Here is a 14,585-nt window from a genome sequence, read left to right as displayed (position 1 = left end):
CTGACATCTAGGATACAATGAAGGGGGGAAATTTTATGAGCTTTTAGCTCGCCCTGTGAGGGCATGGGAGTTATTTATCTTCACTTGATATTAAAATAGCTTTAGGTCTTTTGTACTTGTCGAGGTCTTTTTCATTGTAGTTTGCAGCTTGTTGCAGCAGTTCATTAGGGGTGTGTAGTTGTTTTCAAGAAGAACTTTGCTTCTAGAAAGTGTAAGAATGGGGAGATACTCGTATAAGGGATATTTGTGTCCCGATGAATCTGAGCATTTCTGACGAACCATTGGAGCATTTAGAATCATTCATAAATATCTGTTTTGCATTCGTTGCAATTTAGGAACATTAACATTGGAGGTATGGCTCCAAGCTGGAGAAGCGTATGTAATTATAGGACGAATCCGCATCTGGTAGAGTAGCAGTTTGTTTCTTGTGTTTAATTTGCTGTGTCTATTAATCAAGGGGTAGAGTTGGGCGATGGCTTTAGATACCTTTGCACAAATGGTCTGAATATGGTTGTTGAAGCTTAAGTTTCTGTCCAGCAGTACTCCGAGATATTTGCCTTCTATTTGACATGGAATTTTGATATTAAACAGAACGATGTCCCTTTGGGAGATGCTAATCTTCTAGCGAAGAGCACAGATATACTTTTGTGAGGGTTGAGTTGCAATCACCAGTCAGAGAACCATTATTCCAGTTTTAGAATGTTTTCTTGAAGTTACCAAAAATGGTTAGAAGCTGTGGCCAGTGTTGCCAATTTAGCTCTTTTTTTTCTTCCCTAGCTCCAAAAATTTTGATCTAGCACCTAGCTCCAAATCTAGCTCCTTCAGAACTAGTTTCAGCTCTTTTTAGTTGCTTTTATAACTCACTGTTAAAAAAATTGTTTTAAAAGTTTTCCAGATGTTCGCATTTGATAAGGAATTGTATTGTACGTTTGGTGCGAGCATCGTACACGTTTCAAACGCATGATGACGTCAGTCAGTCACGTGGCCCAACAGTCTGCCATTTTGTCGCCTTAAAATTGATAGCACCGCTACAAGTTAGTCTTTGCACAGTGTTCTGGTCGATAGCTAGTGGGAAGTTATCAAAGACTGATCGTAATTCGTTGCAATAAAGAGTTGTATACCCTTATTCAAAAATGAGCCAAGAGAAAAATAAAGCTTACAAGCAAAAATTTAGGAGAGAGTGGTTGCAAATGGGAATGTTTAGAAAATGGTTGTGTGAAGTTCCTGGTGACGCTACAAAAGGCCACTGTAAGTTTTGCAGATGTGATATAGCTGCTAAATATTATCAGCTTGTAAAGCATAGCGAAACTAAGAAACTCCTTGCTGCAGTTCCATATAAGGCTGTTCCTATAACAAATATGCTTGTGAGAAAGTCTAATGAGACCTTGAACTTTGAAGATAGGTTAACATTATTTTTTTGTTGTCACTCATCATTCAATAGTTGCGATCATCCAGTAGATCTTTGCAAAAATATCATCCCAGACAGTCAAATTATGCCAAAGGTAAAAATGCACCGAACTAAGTGCTCTGCAATTGTAAAGAATATTCTAAGTGAGCATTTTGAAGAATATCTAATTGCGGACATTGGAGATGAAAATTTCAGCTTGCTTATAGACGAATCGAATGACATCACAGTGAATAAGAATTTAGGAATGGCCATCATTTATTATAGCAAGAAATTCAACAAAATTATGCATACATTTCTGATCATGGTGGTTTTAGAAAAGTATGACGCTAGTGGTATTGTGGCTGCATTGAAAAAAGAGCTCTTGACCAAGAAACTGGACATTGCAATTGCAATTGGTACAGACAACGCTAGTGTTATGGTTGGTGTCATTAATGCTTTTATGAACAATAAAACGCATATATTTCCTCCTTAATTTTTCAGATGTGTATGTCATTCATTACAACTGGCAATGTATCACACTTGTGCAGAATCTCTCCCAAGAAAATTAGAATTTTTAGTTGCAGAAACGTATAAGTGGTTTCACGTTCTTCTTCAAGACAAGCAGAATCAAACTACTAACGAAAATGATGCTCCTCTGAAAATAGTAAGCAATTGTGCAACAAGGTGGCTCTCCATTGAACCTGCAGTAGACAGAATTTTCATCCAGTGGTTGGAATGAAAAACTCACTTCGAAGTCATGAATGTGACTGAGAAATGTTACAAAGTAATTTGTGGGAGATGTATCAGCTACTATTTTTAAAATTTTAGCTTCTTTTATTTTTTAAGTGGCTGAAGTGATCTAGCTAATACAGCCGTGCCATCTGCATAAAGGGCCATAATGGATGACATGGGGTAATGCGGGATATCTGCCATGTAGATTGAGAATAGAATCGAGACCAGTAAGGATCCTCGTGGAACCCCAGCCAAAACACAACGTTGGGTTGAGACTGTTCCATTTATCTTGATCTGCATTGTTCTGTTCATGAGTTATGATTTGCTTAATAATATCATCTTCAATGGAATGTTAGAAAAAATAAGTTTATATAGCAGCAGCCCATAGTGCCAAATGTTGTCAAAAGCTTTTGCGATGTCTAGAAATACGGCACAGGTGTGTTGTCTCCAGTTGCATCCGCTAGTAATGTATTCGATTAATCTTGAATTTATTGGGTGGTGCTATGATATCGACGAAAACCGTTCTTGTGGGATGACTTTTAGATTGTCGACTGATTCTTGGAGCTGAAGAGGATGAATTTTACAGCATGTTTTCCTAGATTTGAAAACAAGCTAATGGAACGATAATTTTGAGGTAGATGTGGATGTCTTCCCGGTTTATGTACTGGGACTATGTCAGCAATTTTCCAAGAGAGAGAAAAATATTGTAGTCTGAAGATTGCATTTATTATGTTAGGAAGATGTACAATAGCTTTACGGGGTAATAATTTGATAACTTTGTTTGCGATGGCATCAGAACCTGGAGCTTTTTTATTCTTGAGGTACTTTATGATGCCAATTATTTCCGCTTGTCAAGTAGGCGTGATCAGGCTGGAATTGTTGTCAGATTGTTTACGTGTGCATCTGACATGGCGATGAATTCTGCATATATGGTTGTTGTTTAAGTTTTCATATGCTCGTCACTGCTTTTCTAAATTCCTTGCTATGTTTTTTGCATTTTCAGCATCCATGTGTGCAAGGCCCAGATCAGATTGGAGAGGGGGAAGAGATTTATTCTTGTTTCTGAGATTTTTTAAGAGTTTCCAGATAGAGTGATCAGTAGGGGTGATAGATATTAACTTATTTTCCCACTGCTGGTTTCTGTGATTTTTGATAGCATCTCTAACTGAGCTATTCATTTTGTTAAGGGTTTTTTTTTTTTTTGTCTTGAGCAATGTTTCTGTTATGATATCTTTTCCTTGCTTTGTTTTTCTCTCGTATTAAATTCATGATATTTTCTGGAAGACGATTGGGCTTGTGGTCAGCTGTAGTTTTGATGACTTCTACTAAAGCTTTATCGATTTGATTTGTGAGATTTTTTTATTGCTATGTCAAATTCTTCCTTTGATCTTATACAGAGAACAGGGCTAATATATTCAGAAAGTACTTTAGATAATTTTCCCAAGCCATGAAAGAGTGTGGGGGGGGGGGGCAGTTTTTCTTGTTTTCTAGATGAAGTAGAATGGGAGTTATGGCCTGACGACAGTTCATTTAACATTCTGGGAGTGCACTTATATTTAATATTCTATAGAATGGCAATATCTACGATGTCAGTTGTGCCAGTAGGACTGACATGAGTTGGCTCGGTGGAACCTATCACAACAGCATAGTTAAATCCTGTGTAAGTCAAAAGGATGCGACTGTTCTTATTGGTGGATTTATTATTCCAAGATTGATGTTTGGACTCCCTAACGCCAAGGATTCCAAATCAGGAAATAGCAAAATTCTTGCAGCATAGATTTTAAGTTTACCAGCTGTGTTGACGTGAACTTTAATGTCTGCAATCTCTTGGTTAGTGGTTGCAGGGTTGGTTAATGAATGGTGTTTAATGTAATTTTTGATAAAGATGGCAGTGACGCTACCTCTTTCATTTCTGTGGATCAGGTATCCTTTCAGTTCAGGATTATCTGCAGATCTTAGACGGGTTTCATTCATTAAAATAACATCTGGGTGATATTTCTAGTTAGGCCGTTGGTTGACATTCCAAGCTATAATCTGTAATGAATCCGGGAGAAACACTCTATGATGATATATTTTGATCATTTGAGAGTGCTGTTAGAATGAAGGAATCTTTTCGAAGAATTTAATGATGGGTTGGATTTACTAGTCTCGAAGCGAGAGAAGCTGTAATGATTGCAGTCAGATTTGGATGTGATTGGTCTCGATCCTGGTGCGTTAGCTTCATCTAGCGAGCCACATCGGTATAGGTCCTGCCTAATGGTGATTATTCACCCTCTTAAAAACCACTGCCTGTGGTTGCAGAGATTCTGCTTTTGTGCATGACCGTATTTCTGCCATCTGTAGCATTGGCCCGATGAAGCTTTTATCCTTAAAGTTTCGGGCGAGAACTTGAGCCCACAGATTGATATTAAAATCATAAATATATTTGAAGGAGTTTTGAATCTCCGCAAGGACTACGGCATCGGGCTCTTGTCAGCTTGTAACATTCTGCTGAACTTTACTGGTGGTGGTCCATGGCCGCAGAGATCTTCTGCTATCTCCTCAGTGTTGATATCTTCTGTCACTCCTTGGAGCACCTTCAAATTTCTCTCAGAGCTGAGGGAGAATGTATGTTATTGGATACCAAGAGCATCCATGGTTTTAGTTAGGTGACGAAAATGTGGCTGACTGAATTTTAATGCCCGCATCAACATTCTTCTCCCATGAATATGTTATCTTTTCCTTTCTCATGGTTGCTGCTACCAGAGTCCATTTGTGCTTCTCAAATAGGACTATCGGAGGCACCTTCTCTTTAGAAGAGTTAGAGAAGGGACATCATTAGGGATGTCATCTTCCATTCTGTCATCCTTGTGTGTTTCTTCTGTTCTGCGCTTCTTGCGCGCATGTACTTCCTTAAACTCTGTTGTGGGAGGGGGAAACCACCAAATTAATCTTCTCCTCCTCTGGTCTTGTCTTCATCTCCATTACTTGTCAGGGAATATAAATTTAAAAATCCAGGTCATTCCTCATCACATCTGTTTAAAGAGTTTTTTAAGCAGTTCAAAAGAAAATTTCTCGTCAAGACTTTGGATTAAATTGTCCGTATCTAAATTGTCCGTATTTGTGAATAATAATTCACAAATCCACAATATCACACTTAATTAAAAAAAATACATACATAATTCCGTAATCAGTAAAACCCGTCAAAAAAGAACAGAATCATGATCCACTCATCACAATCCACATCAAGACAAAAATTTCCCTCGAAGTTTCTTTTAAATATTCTTATATTTATCATAGAATCCTGTATAATGTATATTTTCTATTTTATTTTTATCTTATGGAAAAATATTATATGTTTTAAAAATTTTAGTCCTTTATTATTATTTTTGCATGATATTAAACTTTATTAATAATTTTATTTATATCAATTTTATTACCAAAGAAAATCTTTGCTTAATCATTCATAGATACATGCTGGTAACAGTAACCATTTTTAAAAAATTCTTATTATAATTAATCGCCTCATTATGATTAGTATTATACCATAATGTAACTAAGAATGGCAAAGAAATGGAGCTAGCTGAGGAATTAGATAAGTACCAGATCGACATAATAGGGGTGACTGAAACAAAAAAGACCAAAACTGGTGAGATCTTTCTGAGCAATAAATACAAAATGTTATATTCAGGCAATGACAATCAAGGAAAATGAGTAGCCATAGTATTCAACACAAAATACGAGGCTAATCTTCTTGAATGGCAGTCAGTCTAAAGCAGAGTAATGTGGGCAAATATGAGAATGGGGAACTGGACAATGAGACTTATTTGTGCCTATGGTCCCACAGAAGGTTCTACTAAGGTAGAAGTGGAGGAATTTTTTGAGGCTTTAGAAAAAGCAACTGACACAATGAAAAATGAAAAGTTGGTCCTTGTTGGGGATCTAAATAGCAGAGTAGGAAATGATTGTGAAACATACAAAAATATTTTGGGAAAATTTGGAGAAAAGAGCAAAGCTAATAATAATGGCAAGTAGCTGTTGGATTTCTGCTCAGGACATGGACTGGTTATTACTAACATCATGTTCCAACATAAAAATGTGCACAAATTCACATGGAGAGAAGAGGCTAGGAATAAAAAAAATCTCATTGACTATGTTATTGTTGATAGTGATGATGTTTTCTCCCTGGTGCAGGACACCAGAGTGTACAGAGGATTTGAAATTGGAAGTGATCACTATTTAGTCTTGAGCAGGATAAAATTGAATTTCATATTGAAAAGAATAACATGTAAGAAAGTTTTAAAGCGAATAAAAGTTGAGCAGCTCTCAGATGTGAACTGTAGACTAAAATACACAAAGATTATTGAAGAAAAAATGAAAGAGTTTGAGAACAGGAATCAAACCTTAGAGATTCAATGGCAAACTCTGAAGAAAACATTGATTGCTTCTGCCAGAGAGGCATGTGGTGAGGTTGTCTGTAAGGATAAAAAAATCAGAACTCCCTGGTGGACACAGGAAGTTAAAGAGTGAAGGAAAAGAAGAAAGCATATCAAAAGTTCCTGTCAAATAAGTCAGCTTGTGCTCTTAGAGGATATAGAGACAAATGCAAGAATGCTAAACACTGTGTAAAACTAGCTAAACAAAAGTCATGGGAGGACGTTGGCAAGAATATATAAAATAAATATCAAGAAGGTGGCAAAATATTCTGGAGGTTGTTGAAGAAGCTTAGGAATGGAGGAAAGAGTGCTGTAAAAGGAGTTAGAGATGGTAAAAGTGACATGAAAACTGGAGAAAAAGATATCCTTGAAGTATGGAGTAATTACTTTGAAAAACTGCTAAATGAAACAAGCAGTGATGATAGCACAGTGGTAAAAAACACTGACCAGGCATGCAGTCAGAAATACATATCCATACTTGAAGTAGAAAAAGCCATCAAAGGCTTGAAATGTGGAAAGGCAGCAGGAGTAGATGATATTCGACCAGAAATGCTGAAATATGGTGGTATAAGAGTCTTACAGTGGCTGCACTGCATAGTTCAGAAAGCCTGGACAGAGGGACGAATTCCTGATGATTGGAGTAGAGCTCTCATAGTATCCATATATAAAAAGCGAAATAAAACTGCATGTGAGAATTACAGAGGTATTTCCCTACTGAGTGTTCCTGGCAAGATCTATGCAAGTATACTTGAGAAACGGTTGAGAAGAATTGTGGAAGAAAAGCTTGGTGAAGAACAAGCTGGATTCAGGCCAAACAGAGGCTGTCAGAATCAGATCTTCACTTTACGACAAATAGTCGAGACAGCATTGGAATATAACAAAGATCTGTATTTATGTTTTGTCGATTTGGAAAAGGCATATGACAAGGTGCCAAGAGAGAAGCTATTCAATACGCTGTAGTTATATGGTGTCAATGGGGCATTATATCAAGCAATACTTAGTCTTTATTTGAGTTGTAGGTCAGCAGTTAGAATTGAAGGAAGTACAGGAAGATGGTTTAATGTTAAATCTGGTGTGAGACAAGGATGTACATTATCCTCTCTGTTATTCATTATCTATATGGATCACATTATGAAGGAAAGTGGTATTAAACATGATATCAAAATTGGAGATGTTAATGTCAGCTCTTTGCTTTATGCGGATGATGTTATACTTCTAAATAAATCTGCTACAGGTCTGCAAGCTTCTCTGACTAAATTGAATAGCTGTTGTAATAGATATGGTATGAAGGTCAACAATAAAAAGACAAAGACAATGAAAATAGGCAGAATCATTGAAAATGTCAACTGTGTTGTGAATGGAGAACCTGTGGAACAAGTAAAACATTTCAGCTATTTAGGCACGATTTTTACTGAAGATGGTAAATTAAATATGGAAATAGACAACAGAATCAGCAAAGCTAGTATGGTGGGAAGTCAATTGAATAAATTCATATGGAATAAGAGAGAAATCAGTCGGAACACTAAATTAGCTGTATACAAGACAGTGTTCAAACCAGTTTTAACTTATGGATCTGAGAGCTGGGTCACAAGTAAAACATTTGACCAAAGACTATAGACTGCAGATATGAGAGTCCTGAGAAAGATTATAGGCGTGAACAGATGGCATCAATGGCAATATCATATTAAAAACGAGGATATTTGGAAAGAACTTGATGTTGTCAGCATCCAGGAATGCGTTAGCAGAGGTAATCTCAGGTGGTATGGTCACCTAAACAGAATGGGCGAGGAAAGATTAGCAAAACAAGTGTTCTCTGCCAGGTTGGCAGGAAAACGACCCAGAGGAAGACCAAGATATAGGTGGATTGATACGGTACAAAGTGCCTTAGACGATAGAAATATAAGATCTGATAATGTTGGAGTCCTGACAAGTAACAGACTGATTTGGAGGAAAATTGTAGATAGGAAGTTAGTAATGATGTAAATGTTTCATGTAATACTATCATATCCTGTACATCCCTTGAGGGTACATGGCAGGAATTTGATGACGATGATGATGTAACAAAACATAAATTAATTTATACAGTAATCTGAAATTACCATTTGTCGTATAATGAAATCTTGGAAGTATCTGTTGTACCAGCTCGAGATATTTTAATCAGTATTTTCTCAATGTGAGTGATAATCTCGACGCATTTTACAAATCACGTGACGAGACTAGAAACCAAACGAAAACGACTGATGACTACGAGTTTGAAATCTGTGTTGGTATATAGGATATCAACACTTTAAGAATTAATTTTAAATAGACTTAATTAACGTATCATAATATTTCTAAATCAGCCGATTGCAGTATATTGAATTTGATGTAATCTGTACACTTTAAAGATGAATAGTCGCATATAATGTAATTTCATTACAACCTGTATATTATAATTGTATTAGAATCGAAACGGACCATAAAATGACTCAAAACGAATTCAAACAGGAAATAAAACCTTTTCAGAAAAATAGTTGGATATACCAAGGATCATAAACAAATGAAAAAATTTACGATCTGAATACAAAACCAATAAATTAACACAAAGTAAATACAAACAAAAATAGTTAGAACATCTAAATTGATGGAACTGCGATAAATTTCTGAAGGTAGAGATTTGAGGGGGTGATAGTGGACTCTGGATTAAAGTTTTCTTGGAGATGTAGAAGAGGTGGAAAGGATCCAGGTAGGTGACCAAGATGATGGCTGGTCTATGGGATTTTTTTTTGCTTGGAGAGTGTGAATGAGTGGATTGAGTTGTCAGAGGCAGTTGTGAATGCTGAGACGGTGAATGAGTTCAAAGCAAAGTGTGAAATTCTGTTCAAATGAAAATATGATAGTGGACTACCACGATGAGTCTACGGATTTCTATGAAAGTGTCCGTAAAAGTAATAATAAATCGAATGGACAATAACAGACTTCAAAAATTACTGTGAGGATGGTTATAAAATAAATGGAAAAAGAAAAAGCATTCGAAGATCAAAAAAGCGACTAGAAAAAAGAAGTAAATGGAAATCGAAAATAAATAATAGAATGTAAATAATATAAAATGCAATATATAAGCAATAAATAAAGTAACAAAATACATGAAAAAAAGACAATTGGAAGACCAAGAAAGCAACACTTTGAGAGAACAGGCCACCTGGCCTAAAATCCACGACACGCACACCACCCACTGAACTGGAAACCTTTATGCAGATGAACGTAAACGTCACTTACGCAGCGTATATGCAAAATACTTGGTCCCGTGCATCACCACGTGTTCTAGTTAACTATTCAAGAATTCTGCTGGTCAGTAATCGTCAATAGTGTTGATCACAGTGGGAAAAACAAAGGAGATCTTTCGGGATTCGATAAAGGGCTTATTGTGGATGAACGTCTGGCTGGAGTCACGATTTTGAAAACAGCAGGGCTGCCTAGTTTCTTAAAAGGTAAGATATCCCTGGTGTTTAGCCAGTGGAAAAATAACCCCAATGTTTGTCTAAGAAGTGCAAGTGTGGTCCGAAGATCATCAGAAACGAGATCGCTGTCGTCTGGGATGGCTTGTACGAATAAACAGAACTTCTTTTGCGCAGCAAATTGACCGAAGAATTTAATGAACGCCGTTCTCGACTTATCTCACGAAACTATGCCCAGATAATTGAACAGGATCGGTACTGGCAGTCGCATGCCTATACGTAAAATAAAAGTTTCAAATCCATGGCCGGTATGTGTAGGAAGAAGAAAAGTATATTACAAACTTGCCATTTTTCTCTCTATTCTAGTTAAAGTCTGTTGTTCGATTATTCTACAGAATAAATGTGATGTTTATATACAGCAACATATATTTCTTTACTTGCTTTTTTTTATCCTCTATCTTTTTTTTTCTTTCGCTTATGCACTCTGTCTTTCTTCTCACCCGCGTTGTGCTGCTATGATCTATTCGTGCTCACTACTAAATTATCTTTTAAACTATTGTTATATTCCAATAGGGCAGTGCAATAAAAACCTAATAGATAAGCAATGTTTCTGTCATCGTATCACATTGTGCAGACTGTGGTTATACGATCTTGATGTCCATAGGATACTTTGTTGTTAGATCATAAGGTGAAGTTGATTGATTGGGTAATATTAACCAGGAACAAATGTCATAAAAAGCCGATTTTTTTTTCTCCCATATAATCGCTCGTATGTCAGTAGTCGACATTATCGACAATAACTACTGATTCGAGTTTCGAAAGAAATAATTTTTACAGCAAACATCTTAACACTTATCTTTCGGAACATAAAGTTATCATCATATCCTATCTGATAATACAATCTGTTTTCCGATATAAATTTTTAAAGCCGAAGTGAGCATTAGATTGTTATGAATAAACCAGTATTATAAAATACATTTGGCACTTTTATCGCTACGCTAAGAAATATAGTGAAATTCGGAGCCCCTATAACTTTTACCAAGAAACTAACTACTTTATGCTTGGTTGGCGCTAGGCCAAACTTGCATCTTTTAGATGTGATTCTTGGGAACAGAAACACAGCGATAAAAATCATCTCCAACAATAACAATCATGTATTATGCATTCTTAAGTCCACAGATAATGAATCTAAGATATGACTAGTTGGTCTAAAATACTGAAATCCCAGAAGTGATATGAATATAAATAAAACAGATCCCCCCACCCCACACACCTCCGTAAAGATAGAAATACTGCTACCACGGCATAACATATGGTGGTGCCCTCTTGTGGAATGTTCATGAACACGTATTTATTCAAGTAAAAATACGCGTGTAAATACGATATTTATTTATACACGTATCTAATGTATCCAAATGATGTGCACGTCCAAGCGAATTTCAAAGGTGAATTTCGAACTCATTAAAAACAGAAGAAAATTAACTATAGTTTCTTATAAAATATAATATAATATAATATATAATATTAATATAATATAATAAATTCACCAAATGCTTAATAGTTTTAAGGATTAATTAAAATTTATGAATACATTATTATTTTTTTTGTATAAAAATTATAGATTATGTAGCAAAACAGAAAATAGAATAACAATTTATTGAGCAAATTGAATTCTCATATTTCTTTGATGCACAAGAACAAGTTAACCAATACAATTTCATTATCTTTGCAACATGGAACAACTCTCTTTGGTTAGATTTATAATTTATTTTTTTTTTCAAAAGTCATCAAAGAATCGGATATAAAACCAATAATAGCTTTACATTCTTAGATTGATGAGACAGCTACAGGGTAGCTTACAATTTCAGTCTACTGAAAGAGAAAAAAACCCCCAGGAGAATTCATATATAATCCCATCATCGACTCTGATCTAATTTCTATCATGACAACCCAACGGTGGTCTCAACCCAACAGGGTTGAGACCACCGTTGGGTTTCATTTCAGAAGAGAATATTTTTAGGTTTCCATTTCATACCAAAGACTGTTATGTAGAATTACGACCCAAGCAACTCAGGCTATGAGGCCTGTATTTTTATGTATGTCAATTGCGTGTATTCTGCTACTCAATCTACCTGTTTTGCAGGATGAAAAACCCTTCGATCAGCTATTGGAAAGGCTAACTCTCTAACGATCGTAAAAACCCTCGTAAGGTTCTTTACGTCCTAGACCAGTAGATACTAACTAAGCTACGGGGAAGGTTCACATCAAAGATTTATCAAAAAACTGGCTAGACTGCTAAAGACTCGACCTTTTCTAGTTTTTAAATCAAGACTACATCGAGTTCCTTTTGCTTGTGATTTTTCAAATTGTGGACACATTGATAGTTCTGCAAGTGTGCGTTTACGAGAGATCATCAGGGTTATATAAGTTTTCTGTAGTTAGACAAATCAGGTTTTGCGCATCATCACAGTATATCTTTCGCACACTGAATCAGAAAAAAATAATAAAGTGCCGCTATTTTTTTATTAGAAGGACTGTATAAAAGAAACATGCAAATATCTACAGTAGTTCATCACTGTAACTTAAATACGAATGATACTTTCAAATTTTCTCAGTGTGAAGAATAAATCTTGCTAAATATCTTTCACAGTTGTAACTAGAACAATGATAAAGTGAAAAAGCTCCCTTATATATTCTTATATCGGTGGTGGCCAAGTTTCCTAGGCCCAAACGTTACATAGGACGTTTTTCAGATGTTCGCGAGAAGCCAGATATTGATATTTTCTAAAATAAATAAACTTCTCTGTCGTCTGACAAAATAATTAAATTTAATTCTTTTGCATTAAATTATTAAAATGAAATTAAATATAAATTATTAAAATGAAATTAAATATAAATTATTAAAATGAAATTAAATAAAGTATATATATTTATATATTTATATACTATACTAATTAGATTAAACTTGTTTTGACAAACATTCACTGCTCCGAATGTTTCGAGGATAACTAAAGATTCCACTATGTCGCATGTCATTATTGGGTCATCGCAACATATGTAATATGTAATACATAGGTAACATGTAATAACATGTAATAAACGCAACAAAAATGACAAATATATCAGCTATCACAATCTGCGCTTTTTATTGGTGCTTGCTGTCAGATCTTAATTAACTTGGTTAATAAAACTTTCTTGCTTTCAAACGAGTAAGAATGAAAACCAGAATAAAACAATTATGTTGTTGTTATCTATTATAAGAAAAATAAAATTAAAAATTAAAAACTAAATATAATAAAACATAATTTTAGCTACAACTTATTTTAGTATTAAGTGTTTAATGAACTGGCGCCATCTGGTTAGAATTGACACAAACACTGTTGTTTTTCTCCATAAGATTGTATAATCGTATAAATTCACTGACCTGTGGATTACTTTAGAGAACTTTTTTCTGTGAGCCCCTGTAGCAAACCAGCAACTCATTCCGTAGCTGAAATTATGATATTCCTCAGACCATCTATCAACATCGAGATCTTGTAGTCCTTCGGCCATCAACTCAACCACAAATCGCACAACTTGACGATTTAAAGGATTGGGTCGTAGATGGAGGCCTAATACACCAGGTGGATATTGATCTAGAAGCTGAGGGTCGTCGGTGAATGCACTTTCAATTACTATCCATATCCAATCACCATTTAGTAGGTTGGCTCTGTGGGCCCCGCGGAAGACTTTGGTAGCAGTTAGAGTATCACAGTGTAACATAATTACCCGTGTGTAGCTACGCTGAATTTCACTTATCACGTCAAATATTTGCTCATCGTTCAAGGAAGGCCTCACTTCGAAATCGCGGATTTTACTCCAAGGAGGTTCTCTTGTTCGCGAAATCAGTCGGCGATAGAGCGAAGAAGAGAACTGACTGTCATCTCGGATCATGACTGCATGGAACCACTCGTTGCTGCAGAGAAAGTGAAATATAGCGTCTGCCAGATCTATAGGACTCGGGTTCAGACTCAGGTACATGGAGTTGACCTCCTATATGGAGAAAGCAAAACACAATCAGTCACAATTCCTTTCATATTATATCGTTTTGTTATATTATTATAATGTTATCGCGTGAAGATAGAATGGCATGAGAATAGTATACTATATTCTACAGATAAAGAACTGCAATTCTTAATTGGTAAAAAATATTAATTTCTATATAGAACATTAAAACAAAAAGTAATTTAAAATATTTTAATTCCCTATTATTATTTATTTTATAATAAATCGTTTGTCACACCTTTTATGTACTAATATCATGTGCATCTATTATAGAATCATCGCTTTTATTTCGCATGCGAATCGGTTTTAAGTCCTTTTTAGGACTTCCAGGGTAACAATTAGCAATGCTGAACTGAGGAAGTAAACTGAGGTTCGGCTGTTGCTGTTATCCTGGGTGTGAGTTTTTGAGTTCGCTCCCTTAGGGTTTTTGCCTTAAGGGAGCACCTTGAGTCTCCGGGGAAGGTGTTCTCCGGCAGGGCCCGCTGAGGGGTTCTTGTCGGTGAATTATTTTCCTCGGAATTTGAGCGGTTCTGCTCAGGAGTCGGGGAGCCCGTTGGGGTGCTTGAACGG

The 14,585-nt window shown here is 35.8% G+C and overlaps 1 protein-coding gene across 1 annotated transcript in view; it reads right to left on the bottom strand.

Annotated features, from left to right (window-relative positions):
* LOC150095156 (glutamate receptor ionotropic, NMDA 3A-like) overlaps positions 1–13,904 on the bottom strand; it is an 83,908-nt gene extending 70,004 nt beyond the window's left edge. Inside the window, exon 1 of the mRNA XM_090411212.1 lies at positions 13,396–13,904. Coding sequence (XP_090267338.1) covers positions 13,396–13,904 — 509 coding nt within the window. The remainder of the gene's footprint in view (positions 1–13,395) is intronic.
* Positions 13,905–14,585: the final 681 nt, after the last annotated feature.

The sequence above is a fragment of the Typopeltis vanoorti genome, chromosome 21 (assembly GCF_054136105.1).
Source record: "Typopeltis vanoorti isolate ZY-2024b chromosome 21, IOZ_Tvanoo_1.0, whole genome shotgun sequence".
Classification (NCBI taxonomy): domain Eukaryota; kingdom Metazoa; phylum Arthropoda; class Arachnida; order Uropygi; family Thelyphonidae; genus Typopeltis; species Typopeltis vanoorti.
Note: the sequence above shows the minus strand (reverse complement) of the source record. Positions and strands in the feature narration are given on the sequence as shown.